Raw genomic sequence first — 15127 nt, forward strand, 5'->3', positions numbered from 1 at the left:
TGCAAGTTTGGATCGTCCACATTTTTATTTTAGTTATTTATCGGCAAGAAATTCATAGATGTTCAGTGCTAGATGTATTTGTAGGCAAAAAGAAGAAGAAAAGAAAAATCCTAAGTTATTTTAAGAAAATTAAGTGTTGATAATTTCCTCAACAGCACTTATAGTGAATGTTGACACTAACTTGAATTCCTGAAATGTTTATTAAAAAAAAAATGACCTGCATTCTAATTTGAACCTTGCAACTTTAATATCAATGACCAGTTCCATAGACTCTCCAGGTTTAATTTTTTGCATGCACAGAATTTAGGGTATTAGACAAAAATATTTGATATTATTATACCTCCATTCTGACTCAGTAGCGTATAGATTTTTTTTCTATTGACAAGATTAATTTGAAATATAAGTTTATTAGTTGAAAGAACATTTATGGGGATGAATGCAAAGGAGTTTAGATGGACTTTTATATATTTCAAAAGTGATAATCTGTTCAAATCTTATTTTATAAAATACAAATTACGTTTGTTAATGTCTGCATAAATTCATTACCATTTTTCATTAGTCCAAAATACTTACTATGACTCACAAGTCTCTTCAACATATGCCCTTCCTTTCCCTTACTCCACCTGCTTTCTGGTTTTTGTTTTTGTTTTTCTAGTGAATCTGTATTTAGCTTCTTTCAGTTTTTCTAATTCTCCATGCATATTCCTCTTTCCTCTTTCCTCATTTTCTTTCTATTTCCCTAAGAACATCTTCTTTTACCTTTGGTCTCTCATTTTAGATAATTTTGGGAAAGCCATTCCTGATCTTCAGTTCAGTTAGGTGCCTTGGTGCTTCACCAGAACTGTGTTATCTTATCTAAGCATTTCCATATTGAAATTTGTCTGTATACTTGTCTGCCTCTCATTTTTTGAAGATATAGACCATACCTTATTTGAATTAATGATAAACTTTAGAAGTGAAATTCTGTCAAATTAAATCTTAACTGTTGGGCAGGTGGATGTTAAAATTAATATTGCTAATGTTTCCTTACTGTCCTAGGATTGGGCTAATGCTAATGTCAGCAAACAGATTGAGGACACTGTATTATATGGCTACTATAGTAAGTATCTTTTTGTTATATTTCCTATTTGGGCTGCTATCAGAATGTAGAATAAAGCTACATATAAACTTTTAATTTTGATATCAAATATGAGATTATTGTTTTCTTTTACACCAGGAATGAATAAATAATATGTCTTCATTCTCAATATTCTAAAACTATTAGTGCCTATTTTGCATCTTTTAGGTTAGCTTATAACACTTCTTTGTGGTGGTTCGATCTGATTACTTTATTTTCATGTCCCTTATGTTAATATTGCTGATTTTCCATACCTAATTGTGCTCTTTATTTAAAAATCTGTTTTCCAGAATTTTTTTGGTAAGTGTTGACAATAGTAGAAAGCTCTCTTGGAAGGGGAATTTTCACCATTACCTTTATTGTACTATACAGAGGTATTTAATTCAGAGGCTATGGTTGATAGGTAGCCTCTCTCCTTTCCCATTCCCCTCCCCTTTTTCTAGTATTTGATCTTACAAATTTATAATAACCACCTACATTTTTCTTTTCAAATAATCATGAGACTTGTGCTATTTAAAAATGTAAAATTTCTTATTTAGAAAAGAGATGCCATTTTTTTCATCAGTAAATAAGATGTATAAGATTTCAGTTGGAAACTTTAAAAAATACAGAAATTTCTGTTAATGGGAATTTTTTTCAAGTGTTTCATTGATTTTTTAATTTAGCTGTTTTGGTTCTAACCTTTGTCTTTTCTCCTGATCTAAAATATAAAGGACCCATTGTGCAATTCTATCCTTTTGGTATAGGTTTGGAAAAATCTTTATAGTATTTTAATATTGAATAATATTTCTAAAAATGGCATTAATAGGGAAAGTGGTGACATTTGGGTAACTTCTGTAGTTAGTTACTAGTATTATACCAGCTTTAATTTTCTTGTTTTGATAAATTTTGTATAATTATGTAAGATGTTACATTAAAGGATGCTGGCTGAAGGGTATATGGCAACTCTTGGTACTACTTTTGCAACTGTTCTACATGTCTAAAATTATTTCTAAATAAAAAACCAAAAGGACAAAGAAAAGAATTTAATATTTCCTATTTATACATTAAATATGTTATAAATGTAATGTTAAAATTGTTGATATGGTTCTTATTAAGTAGAGTGTTGCTTTTCAGTACAAATTTATTGGAAGGATATGGCTTACTTCTTCAAAAACAATTTTGGTGGACGAGCCTGTCACTTGTGTAACAATAAAATAAGATTATCCTGTAGACATGTAACAGGATAAGCCAATTTACATGTTAGGGAAGTCTATGTCCAGGAACCATATCTTATCATTGAACCCAGAGGCTACTGAACTAATCTATTAAAACCAAGGTCACAGAGACTTGTAAGCCAGAATATTACTTCATCAGCTCTTTGCAGTTAGTATCATGTAGGAAATTAAACCTACAGAAAAGGCTTTTGGTATTTTTCTCAGTTCTCCCAAGGATAGTATGTCTTCAGTCTTCACAAGGATAAAGTGTCTATAATAGAATTTAAAACATTAGGAAATGAGTCAGTTCTTACAAATAATAGGTGCTTTAGGGCCTTAGGGCTAATTCTCTGCAGAACTTAGGCTATGCTGAAAAATATAACTTCCTTGGGTTAGGATAATTGAGACATACTGGTCTAGGGAAGAAATTTGCAAATGATGAATAGAATTTTTTGATGACCATGAAGTCAAAACAAAATTTAATTGGATATTATTAATGGTTATTATTATAAAGTTAGTCACATCCTTGAACTATCCACCAAGGCCTTTGGCTTCAACTCAGTGATGATCTACCTACAGCTAAGAACCTGAAAGGAAAGAATTGTGTGGTTTCTAAAATAATTATTATTCTCAAATCCAGCTTTTTCTTCTGAAATTCTAGATACTATCTAGTTACTTATTACATAGACATCTTCTTCTGGATTCTGAGAACTAAAAAAATACAAAGCACTGTATTTATCTGTTGCTTCCATCAGATTCTACAGTTATCTAATCTCTCCCAATACATCAGCACATTTTCAGTCTAACCTTGTAGGCAATGTACAAGACTTTCATAATTATCTTCTGTGTTGTCTTCTGTCTTTCTTGTGTGCTTTTAAAAGAAAAGCTATCTGGTAACAAATCATTTGGCAGTCTCTTTTCTAGACAAAGGTTAATTTTCATATGTTAATTAGTGATAATTTACAGTAGCTTATATACATATTTTTGGAGAGCTGCTGTTTCAGGGCTCTCCTACCTTTGTCAGGTTTTTTTTAATGCCAGTGTAGGTTTTAACTAAGATGCCAGTTTCTATGAAAAACCAAAACAAAACTGGTCACAAAGGTTTAAACTCTTATTAAAATTCTCTTAAAGTAGTTTTAGTTGTCTTCCTCCATGAAAATATTTAAGAGTGCTAACTACCTTCAAATTACTGATTTATATTTATATGTTCACTGCCTTTTCATTCTTCATTGCCTTGAAATTCCATTTGCACTTTGAATCAATCTTTTACCTATACATGTTTTTTGACATTTTATTGACTTATTCATTTGGAAAATATTGGTTCAATGAATAATATAGGTTTTTCAAATGTTGACATATATCATTATACATTAGAAAAACATTCAATATTGTCACCACTATTTTTATTAGAAAAGCCCTTTTGTATTGGGAAGCTGTGAAACTCAAGTTCTAAAGGTGATAAATTCAAGTATTCCTAAATTCTGATTTTTCTCTTGAAAGCTTGAGTTTTATCGGTGGTAACAAATACTGTTATTTACTTATTTTCTTTGCAGTTTCTTTTTTGTTGTTGTTTTGTTTGCTTGCTTGTTTTTGAGATCTTGCTATGTTGCTCAGGATGGCCTTGAAGTCCTGGACTCAAGCAACCTCCTGCCTCACCACCTGAGTAGCTGGGACTGTGGTTGCATGCCACTGTGCTCAATGTTCACTGCTAATTTTTGACAAAGATTGCCTTATACCTAAGTCTGGATAACCATTACTCATTTGGCAGTTGTTCTTTCAAGCAAAAAAGAGGATTTTTTAAAAATGCAGTAGTATATCTCATAACTGGAATAGCATTCTATTGAGACATTTCTAAGAAACAAGTAAGTATGCTTTATGTATACTTTTCTTGCCACAGAATGTTAAAAGATACATACTTAAGGGTGGACATTTAATAGACAGTTTACTTTCATGAATAAAAGTCCAAACTACTTCTTCCCCTGAAGGATACAAAACGACTGGCAGTATAGCATGAGTCCACTGTTTTCTCTCCTTTTAAAAGGCCAGCAGTTTTATCCACTGTTGTTTCTGTTCCATCAATCAGTTCATGTTAAGCATAGAAGAAATGCAAATAAAAACTTGGTATCATTATAAAAAGAATTTTCATTTGTAGATGGCCTTTAAGGATCTCTGTAAATCCGAAGGTCTGGAAGCTCCATTTGGAGGGGATCTTCTATTTTATTAATGGAATTCAGGTGTTTTTTCCTGGCAAGTGTATAGAAGTCAGGATGACTGCTGTGTCTGCCTGCGGATATTCCCCGTCTGTTGGTTATTAGCAATCCTGTTAACTGAAGCTACCTGAAAAGGAGATACAGTTTCCTGGAGCTTGTTGAAGATGAAAAGTGAAGTTGCTTATTTCTGCCCATTTCCACTATGCTAGTAGTGATCTTCTAATTAGGAGACTCCCTTGGCTGCAGATGTTCTGTCTACCCCAGAAACATAAACCCATTTTGTCACATATTCCCAGATGTTTAAAAAAACTTACAAACTAGTATGTAATATATAACTATATATTACATAATAGGCTTATAATTATATTATGGCATACTAATTGGTATAATAGTAATATTAGTATAATTATATATGTAAACTCTAGATTATGATTTCCAACCTAGTTTACTATATCTGTGCCAATTTTGTTGAAATATTCCTAGAATTGAAAAGTTGAGACTTGAAAAATTGAAAACTTAATGGGTTAAGCTTTCATTTCTTTTTTCCTTTTTATTAATTTTATTTATTCATTATGTCTTCAAGTGTTTTGCTGTTTTCTTTCATGAAACTGCTCTTGTATGACTTTATAGTTCTCAGTTCTGTCTAATTTTGTGTCCTGTTCCATGTTCCCTTTTCCTCCTTTTAAAAGAAAACATTGTTAATCTTAGGGGATGTTTCCTAAGTAGTTTCTGGTTAAGTCTGCTCAAGAGATTATCTAGATAAAAACTTCTTGAGACCTAAATGCCTAAGGATTTCTTTCCTCATTTCCAAGTGGAAATATCAGAAAAATAAGTAATCTCTTGGATTTACAGCTAGAGTGACTTGTGTGAGTTTGTCATATTGGTATCATAAACCTTCCTCTATATGCCAGATTGTGAAGAAACATATACTCTTGGTTTTTCATTTTACGTCCTTGGTTATGCCTTGTAAGTTTTCTTTGCAGCTTCTTTCTCTTCTTCTTGACCTCTTTAATGTTGAAATGCCCAGGGTTTAATCTTTGGATCTGTTCTTTATCTCAGTCCTTTATTGATTTTATACTGTTGCTTGATTCTAAATATCATTTATATGCCAAACTTCCAAATTCAAATCTTTGTGCAAACCTCTTTTGAACTTCATATTCTTCTGTGCAGCTGTTATAGGAATTTCTACCAGAAAACCTCAAATTTCACATGTTCAGAGCAGCTCGATCTTCTATACTATTATTTTCCTTGTTGTACTATGTAGCAACCAGAAGGATAGAGTTCCTCAGGCCAAAAATCTTGAAGACTGTCCTTGAAACTATTTTTTTCATGTTTTATATCAAATATGGCAGGAAATTCTCTTGTATTTGATCTTAAGAATTCTTTTAGAATTTACTTCTTACTACCTTCTGGCTACTATACTGTTTAACACACTGTTGTCTCTTTTTAGGTTATTATAGGAACCTCCTAACACATCTCTTACCTATCGATTTTTATTCATAATGCAGAAATCATAGTGATCTTTTAAAAACATGACATATCCTATGCCAAGTCTGCTCAAAATCCTGTAATACTTTCCCATTTCACTCACAGTAGAAGACAAAGTCATTACTAGAACCTATGGAGCTTTGTGTGATCTGGCATTCTTTCCCACCTCACAAACCTCTCTGACCTCATTCCCACTACTCTCTTGTGGTTGGCTGCCTCTTAAGATGGCCCATAGTGCCTTCTACTTCCTAATACTCATGCCCCATGTAGAATCCTCTCTTTTTCAGTATGTTGTGGACCTAATAATCGGCTTCTAACAAGAGGATTGGCAAAAAGGATGGGATGTCACTTCTGAGATTAAGTTATAAAAGATGATGACTTTTGCTTGTACTCTCTGGCTCTTTTCTCTTCCTTTCTTTGATTAAGCAGCTTCCCTGTAGTATACTGCCTTATGGACAAACCCATGGAGGGACTAAAAGTATCCTCCAGCTAATAGCCAGTATAGAATGGAATTCTGCCAACAACTGTGAGTTGGGAAGTAAGGTCTGTCTCATTTGAGCCTTGAGAGAATTGCTAGATGACCAATATCTTGATTTCAGACTTGGGAGAAATCCTGAGTTGAAGGACTTAGCTAAACTGGGCTCATATTCATGACCCACAGAATCTGTGATAATAAATGTTCTTTAAATTACAAAGTTTGGGTAATCTTTTTCACAGCAGTGATTACCTAATATATCTCTACCTCACTGATTATATTAATGTTGCTGTTAATGTTCTTTAACATTCCAGGTTCACTGTTCCCTTCCATCCTCCACTTTATGTTCCCTTTGCCTGGAATGCTTTTCTTCCAGTTATCTGCTTGATTAGTTTCTTTAACTCCTTTAACCCTCAAGTCTTTGCTCAAATGTTATTGAGTGTGAAAAGGTCTTTCCATCTTCAATTAATGGTCCCTTTTATCTTGGTCCATTTTATTGTATTTTTTTCTTGTAGGCCTTAATCACCTTTTCATGCACTATGTATTTTAGTTTAATTTATTGTTTATATCCTCCTGCTAGAATTCATACTACACTAACAAAAATATCTTTTTTGTTTCTTTTGGTCCTTGATGCATTTAGAAGAGTTATTGGCATGTATGTAGTTGCTCAAATATTTGTGAAATGAATGGGTCCTTTATTTGCTGTGTAACTTGAAGAACTCACGTAAGTTTTACCATTTTTGTTAATGAGAGAGGGTTATATGTGCTTCCATGTAGTTAAGATTGAGCTGGGGGTGGAATTTTATCCATGGCCATGTAAGAAGGTTGGCAGATTTTCTTCTACCCCACCCCCCCCAAAAAAAAAAAACAAAAAAACAATCATAAAGCTGGACAAAAATTGAACAAAACCCCCAAATCTAGTGCTTTGGAAATCAGACAAAGACATAAAACAGTCTGACAGGTATTTGATAAATGCTGCAAGAATGTTGTAGTTCAATGTTTTAATCTAGGGATGCTGTATCCTACTCCCAGGTTGTTTATTGCTGATGGATCTCCAGGACAGGGCAAGCCATTAAGACCAGAAGCTGACCTGTTCTGGTAGAAGGGACTTATTCAGATGGGTGCTTATTTCTAGCAGTATTGTTAGTGTAACTGACAATCTTGGAGTCAGCTAAGTGGAAAAGGCCAGCAGTTCTACCTGCATAGGGTTGTGGTCATGACAGACAATCTCATATCCAACTGTTTCTGTACACATGTATATCAGAGAATGGGGAGGATGCAAGTTAGTCATACACTCCTGTCTAGGGGCTGTGTACACATATATAGAAGACCAGAAAGAGCCCAGCAGAAAATAAAACCCAGGGCCAACTTAAACTTGACCTGAACTTTTAATGCACTCTCTTGTCAACTACAGAGTAATTGGCAAGGGATAGAAGACTTACTGGCTCAAGGCACTTGAGTAAAATTTCTTTCTGGTCACTAGTTGATCATTAAGCTATATAGACACTGGAAATCCCTAGAAACTGAGGCTTGAAGATAAAAAGAAGAATTAAAAAAAACCAACCCATAAACAAAAATCAACTGGGTAGACCAGCAGCAACTTAATGCTGTAGTTTACAGATATAATTCTGACAAGTAAGTGAATAAAGATACAAACTGTAAAACAGGAATGACAACCTTTAGGCATAATGGCACAGTCCAGAGTTGATAAAATATATTGTCTAAAATGTTGAGTTTCAAAAATTATTAAGTATGTAAAGAAATAGGAAAATGTGACCCATGATAAAGAAAACAGCAGAAATAATATTTCTAGATTTAAATACAGAGGCTTCAAATACCTGTTATCAGTTAAAAGCAGAAAGTAAACTATTTAATTAAATGAAAGTGTGACAAATTGAGACTTAGTAAGGAGATAGAAATGATTTTTTAAAGAACCATACAAAAATTCTGAAGTTAAAGAATATGGTAACTGAAATGAAAAATTCATTAGATAGTCCCATCAGCAATGGGATCTGATGTGGCTGATTAAAAAAAAAAAAAAACCTCAGTGAACTTGAAGATAGATTATCTAATCAAAAGATCAGAGTGGAAAAAAGATTGAAGGAAAATCAACAAAGCCTCAGAGACCTGTGTGTCAGCTTCAGGCTTACCTATTCATGTATGATGGAACATTCATAAGAAAGAAATCTTGGAAATCCATAAATATTTGGAAATTAAGTAATGCACTTCTGAACAACCCATGGGTCATTATAAATCATAGGCAACTGGAAAGTATTTTTACATGAAAATAAAAAATGGGACTTATCAAAATTTATAGGATGCTGCTCTAATGGTGCTTAGAGAAATTTGAAATTTTAAACTTCTATATTAGAAAATAATTCTTAGGTGCCTAAACCTATTACCTTAAGATAATAGAAAAAGAAGAGGAAACTAAATTTTAAGCTAGTAGAAGAAGCAAAATCAGAGAAGTAGAAAACAGAAAAACATTAGAGAAAAATTAGTCAAACCAAAGTAGGTTCTTTGGGTGAAAATCTATACATTTGACAAATCTTTAGCCAGATTGAGGGCATGGAGCAAGGAGAAATAAGAGAGAGAGAGAGAAAAATAGAAATTATCAAAATGAAGACTAAAAGAGGTGTGTTATTACTAATTTTGCAGAAATTAAAAGGATTAAAAAAGACTCTAAAGAATGACTTTATAGCAACAAATAAGATGAATTAGAAAAATTCTTAGAAAGATGCAGATTACCAAAACTGATTCAAGAAGAAATCGCTCTATAGCACATAAAGAAATTGAATTAATTATTTACTATATTTTCACAAATAAAACTTGATACATAGATTTCATCACTGGTGAATTCTATCATATGTTTAAAAGAGAAATTATATTAGTTTTTCACAAACCCTTTTAGGGATAGAGGATGGAATACCTTCCAACTTTTACCTTGACACCAAAATCAGACAAAAACATGACAAAAGGAAACTTTGGAATAATATTCTTCATGATGCAGACACAAAAATACTACACAAAATTTTTAAAAACCTGAATTGGACATCATATTTCCATTCTTGGGAATTAATTCCAAAAATGGAAGGCTGGTTTAATATTAAAAAATCAATTCATGTAACATACATATTAAAAGAACATAGGGCAAAAAAATGCATGATTGTCTCAGTAGACATATAACAGAATTTGCGTATCCATTGTTGATAACAACTCTCAACAAAGGAGTTATAGAAGGGAACTTCCTCAACCTGACATAGGACAGCTATGAAAAACTTACAATTAACATTATATTTAATGGTGAATATCTGAGTGTTTTCCCCTAAGATCAAGAACAGAGTACAAACATCTCTCATCACTGATACTTAGCATTGTACTGAGGATTCTAGCCCATGAAGGAACCAAAATAGTTGTTTAAATAAATATATCTAAACTAGGAAAGAATTAAGATTTGTGTAACTGATGTGATTCTGCAATTTGTATACGGGGTAAAAATGGGAATTCATAACCCACTTGAATCAAAGTGTGAAATATAATATATCAAGAACTATGTAATGTTTTGAACAACCAACAATAAAAAAATTTAAAAAAAAAGAATTAAGATTTGTTTTCATATATGACAAAATTCTGCAGGTAGAAAATCTCAAGGTACCCATGTAAAGACAAATAAAACCAATAAAAAGGTTGGCAGGGTCACAGGATGCAGTTTTGACATGAAAGCTAGAAACATAATTAAAAGGAAACAAGAATGTAATTCCAATCAGAAACCAGAAGTTCCTGTATTAATGCAGGAATGTTACAAGTTGAAATGATTGGATTGTGAGAAGTGTAACCTAATCAGCATTGAGTTTGTAGGCAGGTGGGGGGTGGCTGGAGGTGGGTCACTGGAAGTGTGCCCTGGAAGGTTATCTTCTTTGTGGCCCCTTCCCCCACTCTCTGCTTTCTGGCTGCCTTGAGATGAGCAGCTTTCCTCCACTATGTACTTCCACAAAGATGTGCTGCATCATCTTGAGCCCCAAGAAATGGATCTAGCCTTCTTTGGACTGAGACCTCTGAAACCATGAGCTCCCAAATAAACTTTTCCTCCTCTAAAATTATTTTTGTCAGGTCTTTTAGTCACAGCAGTGAAAATGCTGACTAAAACAGTTTGTAAGCACATAAAAAGATATCCTACGTTTTTAATCATTAGGGAAATACAAATTGCATTTCCAATGAGATATATAACACATAAATTAGAAGCAGAGACTGTTTAGCAAAATAATATAGACTGGGTGACTAAAACAACTAATATTTATTCCTCATACTTCTGGAGGCTGCCAATAGATTTGGTTCCCTGATGAAGGTTTGCAGATAGCCATCTTCTTGCTGGGTTCTCAAAGTAATACACATTCTGTTCTTTCCTCTTTGTTTGATAATCCCATCATAGGGCCCTTTTTAGTGCCCTAATCTATACTTTATAACTTCCCAAAGGCCCCATCTTGAAATACCATCACAATTGGAGTTAGAACATCAACATACTATTTTGTGGGGCTTAATTCCTTCTATAATATTCCACCTTTGCATAGAAGAAGGACATGAAAATTCAAGTCCTTCTCCTATGCAGAATACATTCATTTCATTTTAGCATTCCCTAAAGCCTTAACTTATTCCAATATGAACTCAAAAATCTAAAATTAAGAGTCTTATTTAAGTATCACCTATCTGTGACACCCTTAAGTACTTGTCTATCCTGAGGCAAAAATTTTCTCTATGAACTCTAAAACCATATAAGTCATCTATTTCTAAAATATTTTTAGTGGTACAATCATAAGATAGACATTTCTTTCCAAAAGGGAAAAATCAGAAGGAAGAAAGGATCTCAATCAAGTGCAGAACTTATAAAGGCTAGGTTTGATGTTCTGCCCTTTGGACTCACTGGCACTTGGACGCTGGCCAAGTTTGAGCTTCCAGGTTCTACTTTGTAGGATTTATGCTCCCAAGAATTTTCCATTTGGCCTTTGAAATCTGGGCGTTGCTACCTCCCCCCACTCTTTGAAACCTAGGCGGCAATCTTGATGATTAAATAGCTTCTGGGGTCATTATTCCCTTGTGTTGTGGAGTAGTAAACTTTTGTCACCAAATAGCTCTATGGTCTGGTAGAAGAATTTGAGAGATCCATCATCCTCTCTTTATGTTATCTTACCTCAATCCCCTTTGGTTGAGACAGTGTTTCTGCTGGAGTAGCTGATTATATCCATGATTCTAGCTGATTATATCCATGGTTCATATCTATACTAATTTGCTTATCAAATATTTTTAATCTGGTGGGGGCACACCAATCTTTATTACACCAGAGGTTACTGTAAGGAACATGGACAATATCCAGCTGTCGACACGTACATAGAGAAAATTGAATGTTCAAGTGCCACTATTTGGGAACATCAAATGGTACAGTTGCTTTGGAAAATTTCTAAAAAAGTTATTATATGATATGGATATAAACTTATTATATGATATGGATTTTCACTTTTAGAAATCTACCAAGAGGAAATAAGCGCAATGTCACACAAAGATATGTATGCTAACTTTCATAGAAGCATTTTTTGTAATAGCCTCAAACTGGAATGAGTACCAGAGCTCAACAACTGAAGAATGTTGAAGTAAAACCTATGTCCATACAATGGAATATATTCTGCAGTCAAAGTTAGAGATCAGCAAACTATGGTAAGGCCTCTGAGTCAAATCTAAATCTGGCCATACCTATTTGTTTACATGTTGTCTGTGGCAACTTTCATGCTAGAATAGCACAGTTGAATAGTTGTAACAGATGTATAGGCTGCAAAGCAGAAAATATTCACTATCTGATTCTTCGCAGAAAAAAAATTCCAAACTCCTGGGCCCAGATGGAAAAAAAACTGTATATATAATTATCTATACATAAAATATCCAGAAAAATAAAAATTTCTAGAGACAAAAAAGAAGTCAAAGTTTGCCTCAAATTTGGGGCAGGTATGGCTATTATTTACAAACTTACAAGACAACCTTTTGGGGGTTATGGAAATATTCTAAAACTGTAAATTTATTAAATTCAATTCATACACCTACATTGTATAAGCTTTGTGATAGTAAATTACTTGTCAAAGTTGTTGGTAAAAGTATTTAATGAGCTAATGTAAATAGAGCATCACAACAGTTTTGTGTTTTGTAGACAGTAAAGGATAGTTGTAATACCAGTCAGGAATGGGTTCTCATTCCCAATGTGTTAAAGATTAAATACCTGATAAATGCCAAGGCAAATATGGAAAGCACAGTTTTATTTAAGAGAGGGACAGAAGTAGCAGACTTCTCCTGAAAAAGAGTACTCAGAGCTAGGTACTTGCAGGAGTGGGTGTGTCTTGCTCTCTTTTAGACCACAGAATGCCCCTTTTAATCCCTGCCTCCCTATCTACTCTGTGTATGTAACTAAGGGCAGGAAGTGGCAAGAGCACAGGGTGTAATCCTTTGTGTTGGGAAGTGAGATCCCTGGAGGTGTTAGCAACCCCTTGAGCTGGAATGTGTGATCCCAGAGGTTAGCTGTTCCCATTGATAAGCAGCCATTATCCTCTCTGGATCCCCATCATTCATTATGTACACTGACTGCCAGGTGTTCTCCCCACTGCCTTGGTTTGTTGAGGAATGTGACATTTCCTGCCCCCAGGCCAAGCAGGGCTGCATGCGGATGCTTTTTGGCAAAGAAAGCATGTGGTGAGTCAGTAGAGTGGGCTCATTTTATAGAATTATTCTCTTAATCTTGTGTTTCCACCATCCTCATCTATTTGTCCTCTTACAGTTGCTATTGTTATAGCTTACAATTTTAGAGGACTTGTGCTATGCTTTGGATAAGTGTCCCACAAAGATTTAGATGTTAAAAGACTTGATCCCTGATGGGTGTTATTGAGAGGTATTGTGGTCCTTTAGGTGAAGGGTTCTAGTGGGAGGTCCTTAGGTCACTGGAGGTGTGCCCTTGAAGGGATTTGTGGAACCCTGGCTCCTTTTTCTCCCTTTTCTTTGCTTCCTGGCTGTGCAGTAAGCAGTTCACTCCATCATGCACTATTTGCCATTGCCATCCACCATTCCCAACAGAGCCCCAAAGCTATGGGTCCATTGATTTTGGATTGGAATCACAAAAACTATGAGCCAAAAACTGATTCTATAATTTCATTCTGTCCAGCATTGGAATCTTTAATTTACAGATAAAAACATTGAGGTTAAGAAGTTAAGAAGACAGGCTTATCAATTGAAATGTGGTTCTTTGTAAGATTCAGCATGATCTCCAAGAGTAATCTGTCTGTTATGTGTATTACTCAGGCTTCTCTAGAGGAACAGAATCAATAGGAAGTATGATTATCAAAAGGGGATTTATTTACTCAAATGCATTTCTATACATCAGTGATGAATCCTCTGAAAGAGAAATTAGGATTAGCCTTAAAAAAAAAAATTCCTGGGAATCAATTTAACAAAAGAGGTGAGCGATCTCTACAATGAAAACTACAGAACACTAAAGAAAGAAATTGAAGAAGACCTTAGAAGATGAAAATATGTCCCATGCTCTTGGATAGGCAAAATTAATATTGTCAAAATAAAAGCGCTATACAGATTCAATGCAATTCCAGTTAAAATCCCAATGTCGTTCCTTATAGAAATAGAAAAAGCAATCATGAAATTCATTTGGAAAAATAAGAGACCCAGAAAAGCCAAAGCAATCCTTAGCAAGAATAGTGAAGCAAGAAGCATCACAATACCAGATCTTAAACTATACTACAAAGCTATAGTAACAAGACAGCATGGTATTGGCACCAAACTAGACATGTAGACCAGTGGTACAGAATAGAAGACACAGAGACAAAACCCACATAAGCACAGTTATCTTATACTAGACAAAGTTGCCAAAAACACATATTGGAGAAAAGATAGCCTCTTCAACAAATGGTGCTGGGAAAACTAAAATCCATATGCAGCAAAATAAAAATAACCCCTATCTCTCAGCATGCACAGAGCTCAACTCAAAGTGGATCAAGGATCTAGGAATTAGACCAGAGACTCTTGTGCCTAATAGAAGAAAAAATAGGCCGAAATTTTCATCATGTCAGATTAGGCCCCAAATTCCTTACAAGACTCCTAAAGCACAAGAAATAAAATAATAAATTAATAAATGAGATGGATTCAAACTAAAAAGCTTCTTTTCAGCAAAAGAAATAATCAGTGAGGTAAAGAGAGAGCCTATATCTTGGGAGCAAATTTTTGCCACACAAATGTCAGATTATGAGAGCACTAATCTCCAGGATATTTAAAGAACTCAAAAAATTTAACACCAAAACAATAAACAACCCAATCAATAAATGGGCTAAGAAGCTGAACAGACACTTCTCAGAAGATATACATTCGGCCAACAAATATATGAAAAAGTGTTCAAAATCTTCAGTAATTAGAGAATTGCAATTCAAAACTATCTAAGAATTCATCTGACAGCAGTCAGAATGGCAGTTATCAAGAATACAAACAACAGTAAGTATTAGCAAGCATGTGGGGGAAAAGGCACACTCATACATTGCTGGTGGGACTGCAAATTGGTGCAGCCAATATGGAAAGCAGTAAGGAGATTCCTTAGAAAAGTTAGAAT

At 34.1% G+C, this 15127-nt stretch overlaps 1 protein-coding gene across 2 annotated transcripts in view; it reads left to right on the plus strand.

Annotated features, from left to right (window-relative positions):
- Lmbrd1 (LMBR1 domain containing 1) overlaps positions 1-15127 on the plus strand; it is a 109053-nt gene that overhangs the window by 15966 nt on the left and 77960 nt on the right. For both annotated transcript variants that reach the window (XM_071613276.1, XM_027928335.2), the window contains exon 3: positions 1039-1099. In XM_071613276.1, the coding sequence (XP_071469377.1) occupies positions 1039-1099 (61 nt within the window). The remainder of the gene's footprint in view (positions 1-1038; positions 1100-15127) is intronic.

Source organism: Marmota flaviventris, chromosome 6, assembly GCF_047511675.1.
Source record: "Marmota flaviventris isolate mMarFla1 chromosome 6, mMarFla1.hap1, whole genome shotgun sequence".
In the NCBI taxonomy this organism is placed as follows: Eukaryota; Metazoa; Chordata; class Mammalia; order Rodentia; family Sciuridae; genus Marmota; species Marmota flaviventris.